This window comes from Hyperoodon ampullatus (assembly GCF_949752795.1).
Source record: "Hyperoodon ampullatus genome assembly, chromosome: 4".
Classification (NCBI taxonomy): domain Eukaryota; kingdom Metazoa; phylum Chordata; class Mammalia; order Artiodactyla; family Ziphiidae; genus Hyperoodon; species Hyperoodon ampullatus.
The window spans coordinates 27816747-27836514 of NC_136917.1; the positions used below are offsets into that span (position 1 = coordinate 27816747).

General features: G+C 53.4%; 1 protein-coding gene across 1 annotated transcript; it reads right to left on the bottom strand.

Moving 5' to 3' along the window:
• Positions 1-2572: 2572 nt before the first annotated feature.
• Positions 2573-12184, bottom strand: EEF2 (eukaryotic translation elongation factor 2). Its single transcript, XM_079701788.1, has 15 exons — positions 12117-12184; positions 10878-11092; positions 9795-9976; positions 9492-9703; positions 8817-8995; positions 8618-8723; positions 7997-8110; positions 7614-7752; positions 7299-7494; positions 6396-6654; positions 5848-5955; positions 4679-5032; positions 4272-4454; positions 4056-4188; positions 2573-3294 (listed from the first exon to the last, which is right to left on the bottom strand). Exons 1-15 carry the CDS (start codon positions 12117-12119, stop codon positions 3101-3103), a joined length of 2577 nt encoding a protein of 858 aa, XP_079557914.1. The 5' UTR covers positions 12120-12184; the 3' UTR covers positions 2573-3100.
• Between the last annotated feature and the right edge of the window lie 7584 nt (positions 12185-19768).

Here is a 19768-nt window from a genome sequence, read left to right on the forward strand (position 1 = left end):
GTCTCGGACCGAGCCCGCTCCGCACCCTCCTCGGCCCCGCGCCGCGAACCAGCCCCTCAGCCGCGATGGCCGTCGCCGCGTCCTCAGGCCCCGCAGCCTTGGCGGCCTCGACGCGCCGACCCGTGCGACGTCACCGCGCCCTCCAGGGCCCGCCCCCAAGAGGTGGAACCCACCACCCATTGGTCAGTGCGCCCGCCGCTCGTGAAGCCCGCCCACCGCCGCCTTCCAGGCCCAGGTCCTCGCGCGTCCCGCCCTCCTCATCAGAATGCTGCCTCGCCTTTGGCACAGGCTAGGCTTCCCGCACGTGATTGGCTGTAAAGAACGCCGGTCAAGCTTACGGAAGTCGGCCTTCCGACGTCCGGCCCCTGGACCGCCCCGCCCGTTCTCCTCTGACCGGGGTCCTGAAGCTTGGAGGCGGGATGCTGAAATCCTGCATCCCTATTCCTGCCTACCTTGGGCATGAGATAACGCGAATCCAAGGCCCAGCTCCGGCATGACAGCCCCTGAGGTGAACCCTTGGGCTGCTTTAGTCCCTGAGTAGCAGTTTACTTCTCTGTAAAATGCTAACCATATCCCAAACACATAAAGATGCAAATTAGATGATTGGTCTGGTGTTGCCATTAATGCTTGTGGATTTTTTTTAAAATTTATGTATTTATTTTTGGCTGTGTTGGGCCTTCGTTGCTAAGTGCGGACTTTCTCTAGTTGTGGCGAGCAGGGGCTACTCTTCATTGCGGTGCGCGGGCTTCCCATTGCGGTGGCTTCTCTTGTTGTGGAGCATGGGCTCTAAGCACGTGGGCTTCAGTAGTTGTGGCACGCAGGCTCAGTAGTTGTGGCGCAAGGGCTTAGTTGCTCCGCGGCATGTGGGATCTTCCCAGACCAGGGCTCGAACCCGCGTCCTCTGCATTGGCAGGCGGATTCTTAACCACTGCGCCAACCAGGGAAGCCCCTTGAGAATTGTTTTGTGACTCCTTTTAAGCTCAAGATACATAACAGCTAGCATTGATCTTAGTGCGTACCAATCAACCCGAGGAGTTAAAATACATTAATATTTTATCCATTCTATAGTTGGGGAAGCAAGACCCCAGAGAGGTTAGGTAACCCACTCGGAGTCACACAGCCGGCAACGGCGTAACTGAGATTCATCCCGAGAGAGGCCCAAACCCAAAGCCCACGCTGACCTAGCTCAGATACCATCTGACACAGACCTGTGTCTTTTGGTCCTCGCTGGCTACCCTAACCTCGTGCAATCCACCCGCCCCCCCGCCCCCGCCACCTTTTACACTCCAACACCATTTGCCTTCCCGCCTCAAGCATCTCATTGAGATGGCACCAGCTTTCTTCCTCCTGCCTGGGGACAGCCTTCCTCCACTTTTAACTCCTAAGCACACTTCAGTTCACAGCTAAAGCAGCACTTTCTCCCATATCGTTTCCCCTATTACATCTTGTATTTGTCACCATTAAAGAACCAAGAGTGATACGTTATTAACCAGTCCGTATTTTATTCAGAGCTCCTTGTTTTTCCCTAATATCCTTTTCCTGTTCGAGGATCCCACGTCACATTTAGTTATATCTCCTTAGGTTGCTCTGGGCTTTGAGCTTCTCACACTTTCCAGTTTTTGATGACAGTTTTGAAGATTGGTCTACTCCCTCAATTGGGATTTATCTTTCTCATGGTTAAAGAGGGGTGACGGGTTTTAGGGAGGAAGACCATACAGTGCCATTTTCATCACTCCTTATCAAAGGTCCATACTATCATCCTGACTTATCACTGATGTTGACCTTGGTCATCTGGCTCTAGGCAACATTCATCAGGTTTCTACAACTCTTTTCCTCCCCTTTCCATACCTTAACAAGACACGCATTAGTGGAGGTATAGGTCTAGGGCAGCCTGGGAGCACAATGGCCACCCTCCTGGCCTGGAACCCCACACCGGCACCTCATTGTCCCCATCCGCCTTCCTGAGGACAGGCATGTAGAGTGATAACCCACGCATAACGTTACAAATCTTGGGTAAAGTTTGAATGGACAAATCCAGAGAATCCTACAAAGGAATCCTTGCTGTTCAAAGAGCTGCTCCTAGCATGAAAGTTAGACTGAGGCTCCTCCCACAACCCAGGCACAAATCAGCCCCCAGGGTGCTAGTCAGCACTGCAGTAACCACAGGGAAGTTTTGATGGGACAAAGCGGAGCACATGGGCAACTTTCCCAGCCTGCACTGACTGCTATGACAGCACCAGCGCCATCAGACTATGGAAATATGTTTACAGCTGAAAGTTAAGGGTCCTGGGCTGCACTGCCCCCATCTCAAACGCTCAGTAGACACGGAGGCCAGTGGCTGTCCCTGCAGACAGCACAGATGTAGCACAGTTCCACTGGTTGGCCCCACGTGACAGATGGACAACTGGACTCGCCTGGCTCACGTGAAGTCTCGGACCTCTGCCTCAACCCTGGATGACATTTGGAGGTGATACTTAACACTGTGTATTGGAGCGTCACCAATGGCCTCGCTCACCGGCACAGGGAGTCCATTCTAGCCTGAGCGGATGGAGAAAGACCATGGACACGCATGCACGATCACCACCATATCAAATTTATTATTCCAATGGCACTAATACAGCTGGAGGTGCTCATGTTGACACTGAACAGGATTTCCTGCCTTCTAGCTTCTGTCCAAAGAGAACATCTACCCGCTTGTTCCTTCCCCCTTTCTGGAGGAAAATCCACTACGGGCCATTTACCCAAATAAACCTCTTAATGCGTTTATTTTTAACTTTTTTTGGACATATGAATTTCCCTCTTAAAAAAGGCTTCGGGTGTTCCATCTCCTCCCCCATCCCCACCGGCCAGATAAGTCCCTGCTGTGAGGACACTTCTGTTGCCTCTGAAATCTAGAAATAAATATCGAAAGAAACGGCATCAAGTGCTCATGTTGAGCGATGGCATGGAGTGGGCCCCGGAAACTTGTCAGGCAGAGCGTTACTGGGTCTGGACAGCCTCAAGGTGTCGTGGAGAATGTGGGGCTCTTGCTGTGGTCACCTGTCCCTGGGCGCAGGGGCTGTGCCGAGTCCCACCGGGCAGCAGGCTGTGGGGAGGCTGCCTACAACTTGTCCAGGAAGTTGTCCAGGGCCGGGATGCCTTCCTTCAGGCCTTTGCGCTTGCGCGTCTCTGCCACCACCTGGCTGGGGCGGCTGGTGCTGTCGAAGGGGTCACCGGGCAGGATCTGCCAGTGGTCGAACACACACTGGGGAAAGGCCTGGCCGCCCGTGTTGGACCTCAGGTCAGCGGTGAAGCCTGTAGGAGGCACAGAGACAGCGCTCACAGGGAAGCCCAGGTGTGGTGCCTTACGGCTCCCTGGCCTCCGCCAGGAGGGGAAGGTGGGAACACAGGCCCACACCAGAGGATCACCGAGTCCAGACTACCTGACTCATGTCAGAAGTCAGGCCCATTATCCTATCCCTCACCCAAAGGCTCCCTCAAAGGCTACTGATTAATAAGTGAGGCAGGGCTAGCCCTTCCTGGGCCTCTGGTCTCCACCTGCTCCTTCTCAGGATGAACCAGGGCTCCAGCACAGCTGCTCTGCAGGCTTTGCTCGTAAGATTTACAGGCCCAAGGACCTTCCCCCTAATTCAAGAGTCCAGAGGCCCAAATGAGAAACAGGGCACCTCCTCCTCAACTGCGATGCAGAAAGCAACAGCTCCCATCAGATCCACCCTGTGCCATGCACGAGAAAGAACTGGGCCCCTGGGACTTCCCTGGTGGCGTAATGGTTAAGATTCCACGCTCCCAATGCAGGGGGCCCAGGTTCAATCCCTGGTCAGTAAACTAGAGAGCCCACATGAATGCCACAACTACGAGTTCACATGCCACAACTAAGGAGCCCGTGAGCCACAACTAAGGAGCAAACCTACCGCAACTAAGACCCAGCACGACCAAATAAATATTAAAAAAGATAAAAGAACTGGGTCCCGTCCTAGACCAGATGGCCTGAATGTCTGCTGGGCTCCACCCCAAAGACAGCGGGCATCTGAGGACCACACCAGACTGGCACTCACCAAAGGACTCATTGACGGGCAGGTAGGCCTTCACAACAAACATGGGGGTGCCGGCCACCTGGGTCTCCTCAAAGACATGGCCCCGCTTCCTGTTCAGGACACCGTAGATACCACCAACCACTTGTTCCGGACACTGTCAGGCAAAGAAAGACTATTAGCAGCTGTTGGGCAGGATGGGACCGGGAGCAGCAGCTGGGGGGGGCCAGGCCTCCCCACCTGGATCTCCACAAGGTAGATGGGCTCCATGAGCCGGGGCTGGGCGGTTAGCACGCTGGCATACAGGCAGCGCCGGGCCGTGGGGATGATCTGGCCGCCCCCGCGGTGAATGGCGTCCGCGTGCAGTGTCACGTCGTGGACGTCGAAGCGCACGCCCCGCATGTTCTCCTCACACAGCGCCCCCTATGGAGGAAGGGGAACACCATCAAGAAACCACCTCTACTGCAGCTCCTGAGAACAGGTCAGCCAGAACTGTCTGTGCCAGCTCCTCCAGGGACCATCTCGGCCTCCCTAGGGTCCCCTTCCCAGGAGGCAGGACCACAGCCCCACCTTGCCAATAGGCAAACAAGGACAGGAGGACCCCCCAGTGACAAATCCACCAGAGCCGTGCCTGAGCGGCCCCTCACCTCCTTGGTGGCCCACTGGAAGCCAGCCACCACGCTGTCCTTGATCTCGTTGAGGTATTGCACGCCCTTGGTGATGTCAGTGAGGATGTTGGGGCCGGTGCCATCAGGGCCAAAGCACCAGATCTTGCGGGCCTCGGCCACGTCCCACTCGTACTTCTCGGCTAGGTAGCGGGCCCGCTGCTTGAGCTCCTGGCGGGAAGACACCTCGCCCTTGTCGATGTCCTCGGCCAGGCCGTCGGGGAAGGGCCGTGCCTTCATGTACAGCCTGTTGTGCTTGTTGGGGGACTTGGACAGGCAGAGCACGTTAGACTCCTCACTGACGGTCTCTCGGTACGAGACAACTGGGTCGGATTTCTGCAAAAGGAGCACGCGGGTCAGGTCAGGTGTGCCACAGGAACCAGACACCTGAGAGGCATCTTAACAGAAGGTCTTCCTAATAACGAGGCCCACTTAACAGTGGCAGTGGCACAGAAAGCAGAGCGCGTTTGATCTCACGGCACAGAGCCATGCACGTCTTCTGTGTAAACATGAGGTGTGCAGCTAGTCCCTTGTAGGAGGAAGCCCACTGCCAAGAGGGCTGGTGAAACAGTGAAACTCCACATATGCGGTATTAACTGGGAAAAAAATCTCAAAAGATACAAGTGCTAGGCCTAACCCCACACCCCAGCATATAAGTTTTCTAACATAGAGAACAATGGGGAAAAGCTGTCACCGTACCTGAAAAAAGAAAATTTCATTCCTATAAGGAAAGAAACGAAAACACAGAAACTTTACAAGGAGAACCACACGTAAAGAAACCCAAATCCAGGTCTGAGAACAGACACAGATCTGCGCTCAGTTCTGTGGGGAAAAAAGGAGAGAATGGAAGCCAGAACGCACCAGCTGGGCGTGGGGCCGGCTACGTAAGCCTCAGTGTCTGCACTTCTCAAGAGCTTTTTAAAAAATTTAAGAAGCAGACCGCTCACACTCCAGCCTTGCCAACGCATCTAAGCTGCTGGTGTCACGACAGCACATATCACCTGGCAGTAACGGATGGAAGGACAGAGAACTGAGTGCCCCAGTCAATGGGCCCCTCAGAGCCCAGCCTGGACCCAGGTCTGTGCTCTCCACCGGCCCCTCCATCCTGGGGACAGCGGGCCTCCGGCCACCACAGCAGTGCCAGGCCTCACCTTGATGGGAATGCAGGCGTGGTCCTCCTCCAGGTCCTTGAGGCAGATCTCCAGGTGCAGCTCCCCGGCACCTGCGATAATGTGCTCCCCGGACTCCTCAATGATGCACTGAAAAGGGCCACGTGTCAGCCTGAGCACAGACCCCGGGACAAATGTGGGAAACCCAAGGGCTTAGGGACAGGTGCAAAGCGGGCTCCAAGCTTCCCTCCAGATGGAAAAGGCAGACTCCCAAAATGGGGTTTTGAGGGGAAGATAGCAGGGTCCTCTTTACTCGTTTTCAACATTAACCTTCTGTAAGGACCCTCCGTGCACAACCAGCCTGTAAAGACCCAAGCAGCCTACGAAAGAAATTGGGTTCCTGGGTGGAAAACCACCATTTAAATTAAGGGCAGCACCTCTGCCAGGGCAGGTGTACCCAGCACAGCTGGTTTTCTCAACACGGAATCTCTACTTGTGTGAGAAGCCAACGGAATCTTTCCGGCTCAGCCACACCACATAAGGCAACAAACCCCTGGCGCAGGGGTCGCCTACGGCCGGGGCGCACCCACCTGCACCATGGGGTCCGACTTGGCCAGCCGCTTCAGGCCCTCCACCAGCTTGGGCAGGTCGGCCGGGTTCTTGGCCTCCACGGCCACCCTGACAACAGGGCTCACACTGAACTTCATCACCCGCATGTTGTGGGCGTGCTCGAAGGTCGTGATGGTGCCTGTCTTCACCAGGAACTGGTCCACGCCCACCAGGCCCACGATGTTGCCACAAGGCACGTCCTCGATGGGCTCGACGTAGCGGCCCATCATCAGGATCGTCCTGGGGGAGACAGAGAAGGCCACAATGCATCGGCACCGGGGTGGCAGATGACCAAACGGCCAAAAGACAAGCCTCCTTTGTCTTGGAGCCTGCGGCTGTCTTCCTGTCTGGAGGGGCAGTGCCATCCCACCCTGAGCCAAGCCCTGAATCATCTTGCGACCCAGGTCTCAGTGACAGCTCTGGCTCCTGCACACCAGGACAGAGCCACCTGCTCATTAACACGTGCCCTGTGCAGGACTCTGCACCCTGACCCAGGCCGGACATGCGTGCCACGGGGAAACCAGCTGCACTCATAGGTCGTAGTACAGTCAGGGCCCTGAGGAACTAGCAGGAATGGAGGCTGTCTTCCCATTACCCACACCTGGAGCAGCGACTGGGTGGCCACCCACCACGTGACATCTCTGGGGTCAGAGCCTGCTCTCTGGGTATTTTAAAATGTATGCTGCCACCATAATTTCAGCCTAACTGCTTCCCAACTCCAGGCTGTGTCTCACTGTGAATCCCTAGTGGGGAGGAGACACAATTTCCTGGTGGGCCTCCCCTGGCCAAGTCTACATTCAGATAACCCTCATCCTCCCCCCTTCACTGGCCTGAGGGGCGGAAGGGAGGCTGCTGGGCACCCTCTGCCTCACAGAGCACCTCACCTCTGGATTGGCTTCAGGTACAGGTCTTCCTTCTTCCCGGGTGTGTAGTTGGGCCCCATGATCCTGACCTTCAGGCCGGTGGACACCAGCCCTGAGAAGACCCGGCCGAAGGCATAGAACCGACCTTTGTCAGAGGTCGGCACCATTTTGGAAATGTACATCATAAGAGGGCCTTTGGGGTCACAGCTTTTAATGCCTGAGGAGAGAGAAAGTAACCCCCCACAGGGAAAACTGATTCCCTGGCAGCTCAGCTTTCCAGAATTCTGCAGCTCTGCCCAGCGTTCTAACCCCGGGGTGCAGGCACGCCCCACGTACCCATGGCGGCCTCGTCGTCTGGGGGCCCCTCGTACAGGAGCTCACAGCGGTACTTCTGGGCCGTCACAGGGGAGGGCAGGTGGATGGTAATCATCTGCAGCAAGGCATCCCCGGCAGGTAGCCAGCGGCGCATCACTGCCTAAAGGAGGGGATGTGAGAGAGGGAGAAAAAAAATGACTTGAGAAAGAATCTAGAAGAGCAGTGTAAAACACCTGATGTCTCCTACCCACCTCTGCTGGTGACAGGGCTCCTGCTGGTGATACTTCTAATATAAGCCTGGGCCCAGTGTGGAGCCCTGAGACCCTTACAGCCAGCTGTCTGATTACCTGAGAAAATGGCACTCAAGCTGGGATGGGGACTCACAGGATGGCCGCTCCACTCACCTTCAGAAGTGGTTTGCCTTCTTTGTCCTTATCTTCACTGTCCAACTTGATGTCCAGTTTTTCAATTAGTTTTGCCGTCTCCTCCTTCTTGAAATTCATGATTGCATCAAACACCTGACACCCAAGAGACATGGCAAAGTGGGTTTGGGAACATAATGGAAGCCTGAAGCTACCTGCTTCCTGCTCTGGAGCTTTAAAGGCCATCTTCGCTTACCGCCAAACGCCTGACCCAATTAAGCAAATCACGGGGACACTTCTCAACAGATTGTTAAAAGAAAAAAACCCTTTTCTATTTTCAGACATTGAGCATACACTCACTAAACTCACAGGCTTGCAAACCCTAGACCCTCCTACCTCATCTCACCTGCTGCCTGGTCAGGGAGGCTGATGGTCCCCGATGCTGAAGCCCAGGGGTCGGGGAGACTTCCCTGTCAGGGTGGAACCCTGAGGGCGTTCTGACCTCATGCCGCCTCATCCTTGTCCCAGGAGCTGCCTCTGCAGCCTGGCCCTGCCTTGCCCCATGGCATCTTGCTACTGGCTGCAGCAGGCTGGGTATCAGATTCTCAGGGAGCCCAAGGACAGCCCTGGGGATGCCTACCTATCAAGCACACGCCAGCTCACCTTGAAGATGGGGTCCAGGATGAGCTGGCAGAATGTCCGCGGCAGCTTCTTGCCATCTGGGCTGTTGGCTGACTTGCTGAATTTGCCGTTGGCTGGATCAAAGTACCTGTCAGAGAAGGCTCAACCCAAGTTAGGGAATCTGGGGGGATGCGGGTGTGAAGGACCCCATAGACACTTGAGCTGTGTCTCCAGCACTCACCGGTCTCCCCACAGCTTCTTCATCATGTCCTCCACCTTCCTGGCCCGCTCAGCAGGCCCCAGCTGGCCCTCGCCCTTGGCGGCAAACTTGGCCACGTACATCTCTGCAAACTGCTTCAGAGTGAAGGCCCAGCCGTGGAGACCAGACCCAAAGCCGACAGTACCAAGGACGGGGTCAATCTGAGAGGGCAGGAGAAAGCTGTGAGTTGGAACAGTTGGACACAAACCACATCTACCAAGTCCCCAAGCACCCCAGCCCTCAGACACTGGATTTCTTCAATAGCCGTCAGGTCAAAGTGAAGAAATTTTAGTCATCATGTACAGGGTACCCAGCTCTGCCCCCATCACGAGGGGGTGTGCGATGACGCCACAGGCACTGCCCTATGCCCGTTAGCAGGCTGAGCCGCTACCCCAAAGCCTCCACCGAAGTCCAACCTTCTTGCCATTCCAAGGTTCCCGGCAACCTCACCTTCCAACCTCCCAAGAATCCCCAGGAGGCCATGGCTTCACAACAGTGGTTTCCCAAGGGCAGCCCTCAAGGAGACGACCACAACCCTTCCAGTCTGCATGAGGAACGCTGCCCACCCGGTGGGAGAAGCGGGAGGGGGTACTAGGAACACAGCAGGAGATGGCAATCCGCCAAGGGACCCCGACTTCAGCAATCAGGCAATCCTACCATGATGTTGCCCATGGGGCCGCTCTCGCCCTCCCCATAGGTGGAGATGATGACGTTGACATTCTCCACGATGCGCTGGAAGGTCTGGTAGAGCTCCTCGGGCTCCAGCTGAAGCTCAAGCAGGGCCCGGTCCATCTTGTTCATCATCAGCACAGGCTTGATGCGCTCGGCAATGGCCTGGCGCAGCACTGTCTCTGTCTGCACGCACACGCCTGTGGACCAGCAGGGGATAAGGCGTCTCCGTCGGCCAAAGAGGGGACAGCCCCAGGTTCCCCGCCATCCGTGGGGAAGCCTGCTGCTTACCTGACACGCAGTCCACCACCACCAAGGCACCATCGGTGACACGGAGGGCGGCTGTCACCTCTGAGGAGAAGTCCACGTGCCCAGGGGAGTCAATGAGGTTGATGAGGAAGCCAGAGCCATCCTTGCTCTGCTTGATGAAGTTCAAGTCATTCTCTGAGAGCTCGTAGAAGAGGGAAATGGCCCTGAGAGATTGGGACAGGTTACCCAGATGGAAGCACACCTCAGCCTGGCTCCTAACCTGCTCCCACTAGCCCTCTGGTCCATCAGGTTCCTGCCCACAGGAGTCGGGGTGGATGCTCTTGATTCTGAAGTGAGGCTGCAATCCAGTAAAAAACCAGACAGATGCTGCAACCTGTCTCCTCCTCCTGCATTACTCATCTCTAGAGATGAACTGCAGACTTCCCACACAAGAGCTATCCTATCCAGGGACATTTACCTCTGCAGCACCCTCTGCCGGGAACCACCACCTCCCTGGTACAGGTGCAATGGTACCAGAGCCCACCTGGTTCCTCTCAAGCTCAACACACCTGATTTCAAAGAGCAGCTACACAATCAGGCAAGATCCAGAAACCCCAAAGACTACCTTTCACCCTTCCCTCCCCAGCTGAAACGAGTCTCGGAGCCCATGACGAAGGAGATGTTACCAGATGAAGACAACTGTTACAGCCTTTTTTTTTTTTGCGGGGGAGGGGAGTTTTCTCACCCTCTTAACATCTGGGGCCAGAAAACTCACAGGGGGCCACCACAGGCAAGGCAAGGCCTTTAGCAGTATCCTTGGATGCCAGCAGCACCCACCCAGCCTTCTCCAGACAATGCCAAGAGCCCCTTGGCCCCCCTCCTCTCCAAATCCCCTTAATACCACCCCATCACTGTGCCTCTCCAACAGGAGACAAAGGTTCCCATCTCACTAGCTGAAGCCCCATTGTCCCTCACAGTCCAAAAACCCAGCCCCAACATGCTCATCTCCCCAGAAACCGGTCAGGAAAGGGCTGACTACTGTCTATCCTCCCTACCCACCGCCCAAGGACTCAAGAGTAAGCACCTCCCCCCTCCCTGTCCAGAGGGCGTTAAGGCTTTGCTCACGTCGACTTGATAGTGATGCAACGCTCCTGCTCGTCCTTCCGGGTGTCAGTGAAGCGGGTCTCCCCAGCCCGGGCGGAGGCGATGATACCCGCCTTGCACACCAGGGAGTCCGTCAGAGTGGACTTGCCATGGTCCACGTGGGCGATGACGGACATGTTTCGGATGTTGGCCTTCTTGTCCATGATGGCCCGGATCTGGTCTACTGTGAAGTTCACCTGGGCAGAGATATGGGGGGGGGGGGGGGGAGGCTCAGAATGGCCCCGCACTCCAGGAATGAGGCTTGGCACTGAGACCTTGATCAATAGACTGCTAGGCCATGGCCAGAGGGAGCTGGTCCTGGCGCTGCCTCAACTCCCACCCAGATCCCTTTCTTTGTTGACACTCCTTTAAGAAGTGCAATTCACCCCGTCCCTGAATAGCCAGACGCTGGTTGTTGTCACAACCCAGAGTGACAACCCAGAATGAGTACTGGGGACTAAGTCTCAAAGAGTGACAACATTTCCTTTATAATATGTTGGCGTATCTGGGGTCCAGCTGAAGGTCCCCCCACCGTGTTGCCACTGGTTATACCCCCAGCCTTCCCCCAACCAAAGGGGCTCTTTAAAATCCAAGGTCACCTCTCGCTGTGCAGGGTGGGGGGGGTCAATCAGGTAGAGCCACGCACCCCGCCCCGATTCTTAACTATGCCACCCCCGGTCGGGTGGGAGGCTTGCGTAGCCCTAACAGGCAGGAGCCTCCACCTCGTGGTTCTTGGAATCGGGTGTTCACAATTGGGAGTTACAGGAAGAACCAAGGTTACACAACGTCAGAAGACGAGACGCTTCTAAAGGTCTTACTCCTCTCCTTTTGCCATTTCCTTGCCGCCCCCGGCTCCCGACAGAAAATCGGACTCAAACTCCCAGCCCACGGGTTACATAAGGCGGCTCCCCTCTCCCCGCTCGCACCGCGGCACCCGCCCTTACAGCGTCTGCCACATCATCATACCCCCCGCCCCGCCTCCGCCCCAGCTTCAGCCGGGCCCGGGGTCCTGGAGGCGGCGGCGCCGCCGGAAGCGGAGCTCGGCTAGCAGTGCAGCGCGCAGACATGGCGGCAGCCGCTTCCCCAGCCCCGGGCCCGCCGGCCCCACCGCCGCCATGTCTCCTCTCCGTCAGGGAGGCCACAGCTCTCCAGGCCTGGTAGGGCCGGCCCTACGGAGGCCCCGCCGCCCATTCAGGCCGCCCGCTGAACAGCGCTGCTCACCATGGTGGCGGATGGCGGTGGATTCTCCCAGGTAGATCCGAGTGTGGCTAGCCGCGCCGACGATGGCGGCGACGACGGCGGAAGAGAACGCTGACGTCAACACCCAAGCTTTTATAGGCCGACGCCGGTTGGGCGGGTCATCTGACCCCCGCTTCTGGGGCGGGGCGAAGCGACGCCCCGCGCAGGCGCATGAACGGCCTCCCACAGGGTAACCCTTAGGCGTCGACGCCGCTGCTCTAATATAGAGGGTCTGCGTTCCACACTTGGATTTTCCCTGGGGCGTGGTCCGCCCGGTGCAGGGTGCACGCCTACCGGATGCAATACTTAGGTGCAAAACGCGAAGAGCCGTTTTAGCTGAGAATATTAACCACATCATAGCAACTATATCAGTCTGCAAAGTGCCAAGCACTCCTATTAAAAGCAGATTACAATATTAATAGGGTCTGTAGATTGCACCAAGGTTAACTTCCTCCGTTTGATGTTAGGTAAGATGACAGTACAGGGCTTAAGAGTACTAGGGACCTCTCAGTACCATTTTTGCAACTACCTGTCTATTTACAAGAAAAAAAAAAAGCTTTTTTAAAGGCAGGTATTAATCACTCATTTATTCCACAAAGACAGATTGAGCGTCTACTATACCAGGCACTGCTATAGGTGTTGTGGATATACCAGTGAACAAAACACCTTATTAGCTCCACCACTTTAAGTGTTCTTACAGTAGATACTTGTATTTTTCTATTCTTCAGTTTCCTTTTCTGCGCAGTGGGGTCATCAGTACGACCTCACTGGGGGAGAGTAAAATTCACTAAATATATGTACAGGGATTAGCTCCGTGCCTGACACAGTTCTCAATACACGTCAGCTATTTTAATTAGCTATCATTACTATTAATAAAACACATTTCAGGTACTGCTTTGCCCTGTCGCAAGCACGGGGGCTAAGCGCTTTTCTACATGCGCAATCTCATTTTCTACTTCATTTTCTCTCCAGGGGGAGGCGCAGGAAGACTATTTTGCATTTGTGTCCTAATATGACCCTAAGAAACAGCTGTATATATCAGATCTTTGGCTCAAGAGAACGAATTGGCATTGAATTCAGTATTTTTATTCTTGGTAAAGAGCCCAGCTCAATGCCTGGTACACAGTAGGCGTTCATAAGTATTTCTTGCATCAATTAATGATATTCTCATTAGCGTAAATAAACCCCTTTCAGTAAATCTTCCCCTAAACTCACTCTGTCAAAAAGAGGGGGACTGCAGTGCTTTCCCTGCGCTGGGAGAAGGGGAGACGTGCGTCTGTAAAAAGCCATGCAAGTTCGGGTCTGGACTCTAAAATAAGCCTATGCACTCCTCTCTCCGCAAAGGCTTTGCGCGTTTTGCTTTGTAAAGCGCGATCACAGCCCTGATTTCGTTTAATCGAAGACTGCCATCACTATCCCGCGTTTAACCCAGGGGGAAACTGAGGCAGGAAGGAGCTGCTCCAGAAATATCTACCGAACGACCGAGGATCGGAGCCGCAGAGTGGCAGGCAGCAGACGTCAATGACCGAGCTCAATCCCGTATCTTTAACACCTGCGCCTGTGTTCCTGACACGTTATGTTAATTTTACAAGGCTAGCGCATGCGCCGTTCGAGGGACGCGATTTCAGCAGATGGGTATCGTTTCCCATTCTTTTTTTTTTTTTTTTTTTTTTTGTGGTACGTGGGCCTCTTACTGTTGTGGCCTCTCCTGTTGCGGAGCACAGGCTCCGGACGCGCAGGCTCAGTGGCCATGGCTCACGGGCCCAGCCGCTCCGCAGCATGTGGGATCTTCCCGGACAGGAGCACGAACCCGTGTCCCCTGCATCGGCAGGCGGACTCTCAACCACTGCGCCACCAGGGAAGCCCCAGTTTCCCATTCTTAATAAGTGATTTATCTTCATTTTATAAAAATGTTTAAGTGCACTCAGCATTCACTGTGTGCTGGGCTCCGTCTTAGGCACTTCACAGCACTTGCAAATTGGAACATTTCAGAGATTAAAAGCAAAAGTTTTCTCGTTAAGAGGGTTGAATTTGCTCGCAAGTGAATAGATTGCTTATTGAGAAATTTTAACTTAATGTAAATTAAAGAAGCCGGGGAGAGTTTAAGGGGAATGGGGAAATTTAAGACATTCCCTCCCCTCTGTAACCCTCCATGCAGAGGTATTCCACCCCACAGCTGCAGGGATGGCGCCAGATGTTGGCAGGGGACAATTCCCCACCGCCATCCCCAGACCCAGAAGCCTGGGGGAGGAGCAGGGCTTCAGCACAGAGCAAAAGCAGACAGCCAGGCTCAGGGTCTGCAGTAATAAATACAGTTGAGGGTAAAGGGCGGGGAAGAAGCACGAAAAATAGCAACCGCTGCAGAAAAGCTCTGATGCGCGTGCGCTCGCTGCGGCGCGGGGCGGACACGGAGGTCCCGGCAGCGGCTCCTGCTGACCAGAGGCCGCCACTGCACGCCCCTTGCATCTGCCTTTTGATGCCGTTGAGCGCGTATTGGATACCCATCACTACCCTTTAAATCAATTAATTCACGGGACTTCCCTGGTGGCCCAGTGGGTTGGACTCCGTGCTCCCAATGCAGGGGGGCCGGGTTCGATCCCTGGTCGCGGAGCTGTATCCCGCATGCATGCCACAACTAAGAGTCCACACACACTGCAACTACAGATCCTGCATGCTGCAATGAAGATCCCATGGGCCGCAACTAAGACCCAGTGAAGCCTAAATATTAAAATATAATAATAATAAACCAATTAATTCACGTAATCCTCCCCACACCCTGGGCTTTGTGTGGGCTCATTTATGCAGGAGCAAACTGAGGCTCAGAGAAGTTAAGTGATTTCCCCAAGGTCACACAGCTAATAAGGGCAGAACCAAGTGACTTAAAAAGGCATGGTTTAATGGTCTATCCATACGCTGGAATATTACTCAGCCTTAAAAAGGAAGGAAATTCTTCTCTCTTTTTTTGGCACTTTTATTTTTTTTTAAATTTAATTTTATTTATTTTTTTATACAGCAGGTTCTTATTAGTTATCCTTTTTTTTTTTGCGGTACGCGGGCCTCTCACTGCTGTGGCCCCTCTCGTTGCAGAGCACAGGCTCCGGACGCGCAGGCCCAGCAGCCACGGCCCACGGGCCCAGCCGCTCCGCGGCACATGGGATCCTCCCGGACCGGGGCACGAACCCGTGTCCCCTGCATTGGCAGGCGGACTCTCAACCACTGCGCCACCAGGGAAGCCCTAGTTATCCATTTTATACATATTAGTGTATATATGTCAACCTCAATCTCCCAATTCATCCCACCACCACCCCCACCCCCGCCACTTTCCCCCCTTGGTGTCCATATGTTTGTTCTCTACATCTGTGTCTCTATTTCTGCCCTGAAAACTGGTTCATCTGTACCATTTTTCTAGGTTCCACATATATGTGTTAATATACGATATTTGTTTTTCTCTTTCTGACTTACTTCACTCTGTATGACAGTCTCTATATCCATCCACGTCTCTACAAATGACCCAATTTTGTTCCAAAAAGGAAGGAAATTCTGACACAGGCTACAACATGGATAAAATGGTATGCTCAGTGAAATAAGCTGGACACAGAAGCACAAATATTGGGGAATTCCCTTGCAGTCCAGTGGTTAGGACTCTGCGCTTTCACCACTGAGGGCCCAGGTTTCATCCCTGGTCAGGAAACTAAGATCCCACAAGCTGCTTGGTGTGGCCAAAAAAAAGAACAAATATTGTATAATTCTACCTATATAAGGTCCCTAAAGGAGTCAAATCCAAGGGACAGAAAGTAAAGTGGTGGAGGTCAGGGTCTGGGGGAGGGGTAGTCAGTGTTTAATGGGACAGAGTTTCCTTTTGGAAAAATGGAAAAGTCCTGGAGCTGGATGGTGGGGATGGCTGCACAACAGTGTGAGCGTACTTAATACACTAAACTGTACACTCAAAAACGATTAAAAAGGTCAATTTTATGTTATGTATATTTTACCACAATTAAAAACAAAAAAAAAGCATGGTTTAGTCAGGGAGGAACTCTGCTCCACTACTACTTCCTAGACGGATTTCAGATTTGGTTGATCTGAAGCCAGAAGTCATGAGCTTAGATTCTGCCCTCACTGCCTGTGCAAACTTGGGCAAGTTACATAATCTCTCTGAGCCTCAGGATTCTTCATGTAAAATGTTGAATAATAACAGAACCTATTCTATTATGGGGCTCTTGTGAGACTTAAAGAAGTTAATATACAGTACCTAGCACAGTGCCTGGCATACATTAAGCCCCGTTGAAGAGTTTGCTCCTGTTATGGGCTAAATTGTGCCCCTCCCCCAAACATATATATTAAAGTCTTAACCCCCCAGTACCTCAGAATGTGACTTTATTTAGAGACAGGGGTTTTGTTTTTTTTTTTGGCAGTACGTGGGCCTCTCACTGTTGTGGCCTCACCCGTTGCAGAGCACAGGCTCCAGACGCGCAGGCTCAGCGGCCATGGCTCACGGGCCCAGCCGCTCCGCGGCATGTGCGATCTTCCCGGACCGGGGCACGAACCCATGTCCCCTGCATCGGCAGGCGGACTCTCAACCACTGCGCCACCAGGGAAGCCCTAGAGACAGGGTTTGAAAGAAGCAATTAAGTTAAAGTGAGGTCTTTAGGGTGGGCCCTAATTTAATATGACACCAGTCATATTGGTGAGATTGGGAAAAGACAGGCCCAGAGGGATGACCATCTGATGACACAGGAAGAAGGCGCCGTCTGCAGGCCAAGGAGAGAGGCCTCAGCAGAAACCAACGCTTCTGACCTCCAGAACTGTGAATAAATTTGATGTTTATTTACCCATTCTGTGGCATTTTGTTGTGGCCTCCCCAGCAAACTAAAACAGCCGCCACTGTGAGATAGAAACACCAGATTTTATATATTGCAACCATTCCTTCTAGAGCATTTATTAGCACTTACTACCTCCTGCATTGAGGAGAGCGAGGTACTCTCCTCAGGCACAAAATTTAAGGGGAGGGGAGCTCCAAAAAACTCAGTCCTGATGGTTTTGTTGTTGTTTTTTTTTTGACCACACCACGAGGTATGTGGGATCTTAGTTCCCCAACCAAGTATAGAACCTGTGCCCCCTGTAGTGGAAGCGCAGAGTCTTAACCACTGGACTGACGGGGAAGTCCCCGATGATTATATTTTAGTATCACTTTTTAAACTTCAAATAAACGCAAAAAAAGTCCATGATGAGCAAAGCATCCAAATTTTAAAGAAAGATAGGACCAGGGACTTCCCTGGTGGCACAGTGGTTAAGAATCTGCCTGCCAATGCAGGGGACATGGGTTCGAGCCCTGGTCCGGGAAGATTCCACATGCCATGGAGCAACTAAGCCTGCGCGCCTAGAGCCCATGCACCGCAACGAGAGAAGCCACCGCAATGAGAAGCCCACGCACCACGTTCGCAGCAACTAGAGAAAGCCCGCGCAGCTACGAGGACCCAAAGCAGCCAAAAATAATTAATTAATTTAAAAAATGAAAGATAGGAGCAGTATTATTGATATCTCCTTTTCTCTCAGGGTCCAGGATAACTGCACACAGCTCAGGGTTAGGTAGTCCCACTACATGCCCTAGGGATGTTCTGTAGCATGGAATGTTCTGGAATAGCCTTAGGAAGGGGTGTACTGCTTCTCTGGATGGTCGAACAGCGAGTTTAGGGAGGTCTGGTGGGGCTGCATGGTGGGAATGGGTGGTCCATTGTTGATTCCTAAGATCACTGAACTGTGCAGAGGTCTCACGGAGGAGATGGATTTGCTGGCCTTTTCAGAAGGTTCTCACTGTTCAGATCCAGTTTACAGAGGCTAAAACTGAGACTCTTAGAGGGTAAGTGAAGGTGGGTCTGTTCCTGACTCCACCTCCTGTGAGGGCTCCCAGCAGGTCCACAGGGACTCACTGGGAGCCCTAGGCAAACTGTTTTGCATTTCTTTGTAATCTGCCCCAGGGACCTCAGGCTGAGGGACTTTCCACCCACCCCGCCCTTCCCCGCCTGCAAACACACCCATCAGCTTTGCAGCCCAGCTCAACCTTTTTGCTTGGAATTCCTCACATCCCTCCAGTCTCGGCCTTCATTGGTCTAGCAAATGTTTTCCTGGGAGCCTGTGAGAGGAAAAAAAGAATCCCTGCCCTCAAGGAGCTGACCCTCTGGTGAAGGAAATAGTCAATCAAATATCTGCACAAATGGAAGCTTTCAAATTGTGCCAGGAAGGAGAAAGAGAAGGAGCAAAGGAGAGGATAGAACAGGGAGGGCTATGATCTAGCCTAGGGGATCCCAGAGGGCTGCCTGGAGGAGGTGATTCCTTAACTGTTACCTGGAAGATGACCAAAAGTGGAGATGGCATTCCAGGGAGAGGGAGCAGCAGATACAAAGAACCTGAGGTGGGAGGCACAGTGAAGAAACAGTGTGACTCTGAGGGTAAAAAGAGCAGAGGAGGGCTTCCCTGGTGGCGCAGTGGTTGAGAGTCCGCCTGCCGATGCAGGGGACACGGGTTCGTGCCCTGGTCCGGGAAGATCCCACATGCTGAGGAGCAGCCGGGCCGTGAGCCATGGCCGCTGAACCTGCGTGTCCAGAGCCTGTGCTCCGCAATGGGAGAGGCCACAACAGTGAGAGGCCCGCGTACTGCAAATAAAAAAATAATAAAAAAAAAAAAAAAGAAAAGAGCAGAGGAGGTACTTCCCTGATGGTCCAGTGGTTAAGACCCGTGCTTGCACTACAGGGGGTGAGGGTTCGATCCCTGATAAGGAAACTAAGATCCGGCTTGCCGCGCAGCACCGTCAGAAGAAAAATAAAAAGCAGAGCGGGCTGCTTTAGATGGACCAGTCAAGGCATGACTCTGAGACAAATGTTGGCTCGTTTTTTCTAAAAGGGCCAATGTAGAAAACATTTTGGCTTTTCCGGCCACACAGTTTCGATCACAGCTACACAGCTCTGCACGTAAGCAGCCACAGATGACACATACTCAAATGGGCATGGCTGTGCTCCAATAAAACTTTATTTATGGGCTCTAAAATTTGAATGTCATACAATTTTCATGTGACATGAACTATGATTCTTCTTTTGGTTCCCCTCCGGGACCTCCCTGGTGGCACAGTGGTTAAGAATCTGCCTGCCAATGCAGGGGACAGGGGTTCGATCCCTGCTCTGGGAAGATCCCACATGCCGCGGAGCAACTAAGCCCGTGTGCTGCAACTACTGAGCCTGCACTCTAGAGCCCGCGTGCCACAACTACTGAGCCCATGTGCCACAACTACTGAAGCCTGCATGCCTAGAGCCTGTGCTCCACAACAAGAGAAGCCACCACAACGAGAAGCCCGCGCACCACAACGAAGAGTAACCCCTGCTCGCCGCAACTAGAGAAACCCTGCGCGCAGCAATGAAGACCCAACGCAGCCAAAATAAATAAATAAATAACAAATAAATAATTTTTTTGAAAATGTAAAAACCATTCTTAGCTCACTGGGGCACACAAACAGGCAGTAGAGGGGGATACGGCCCCTGGGCCTTAGTTTCAGACCACCCCACCACCCTGCCCGGCTCTAGGAGAAGGGTGGCTCTATAATTTATCATCTAAATAAGAACACTTTATATTTGCAAAGTTGCGAT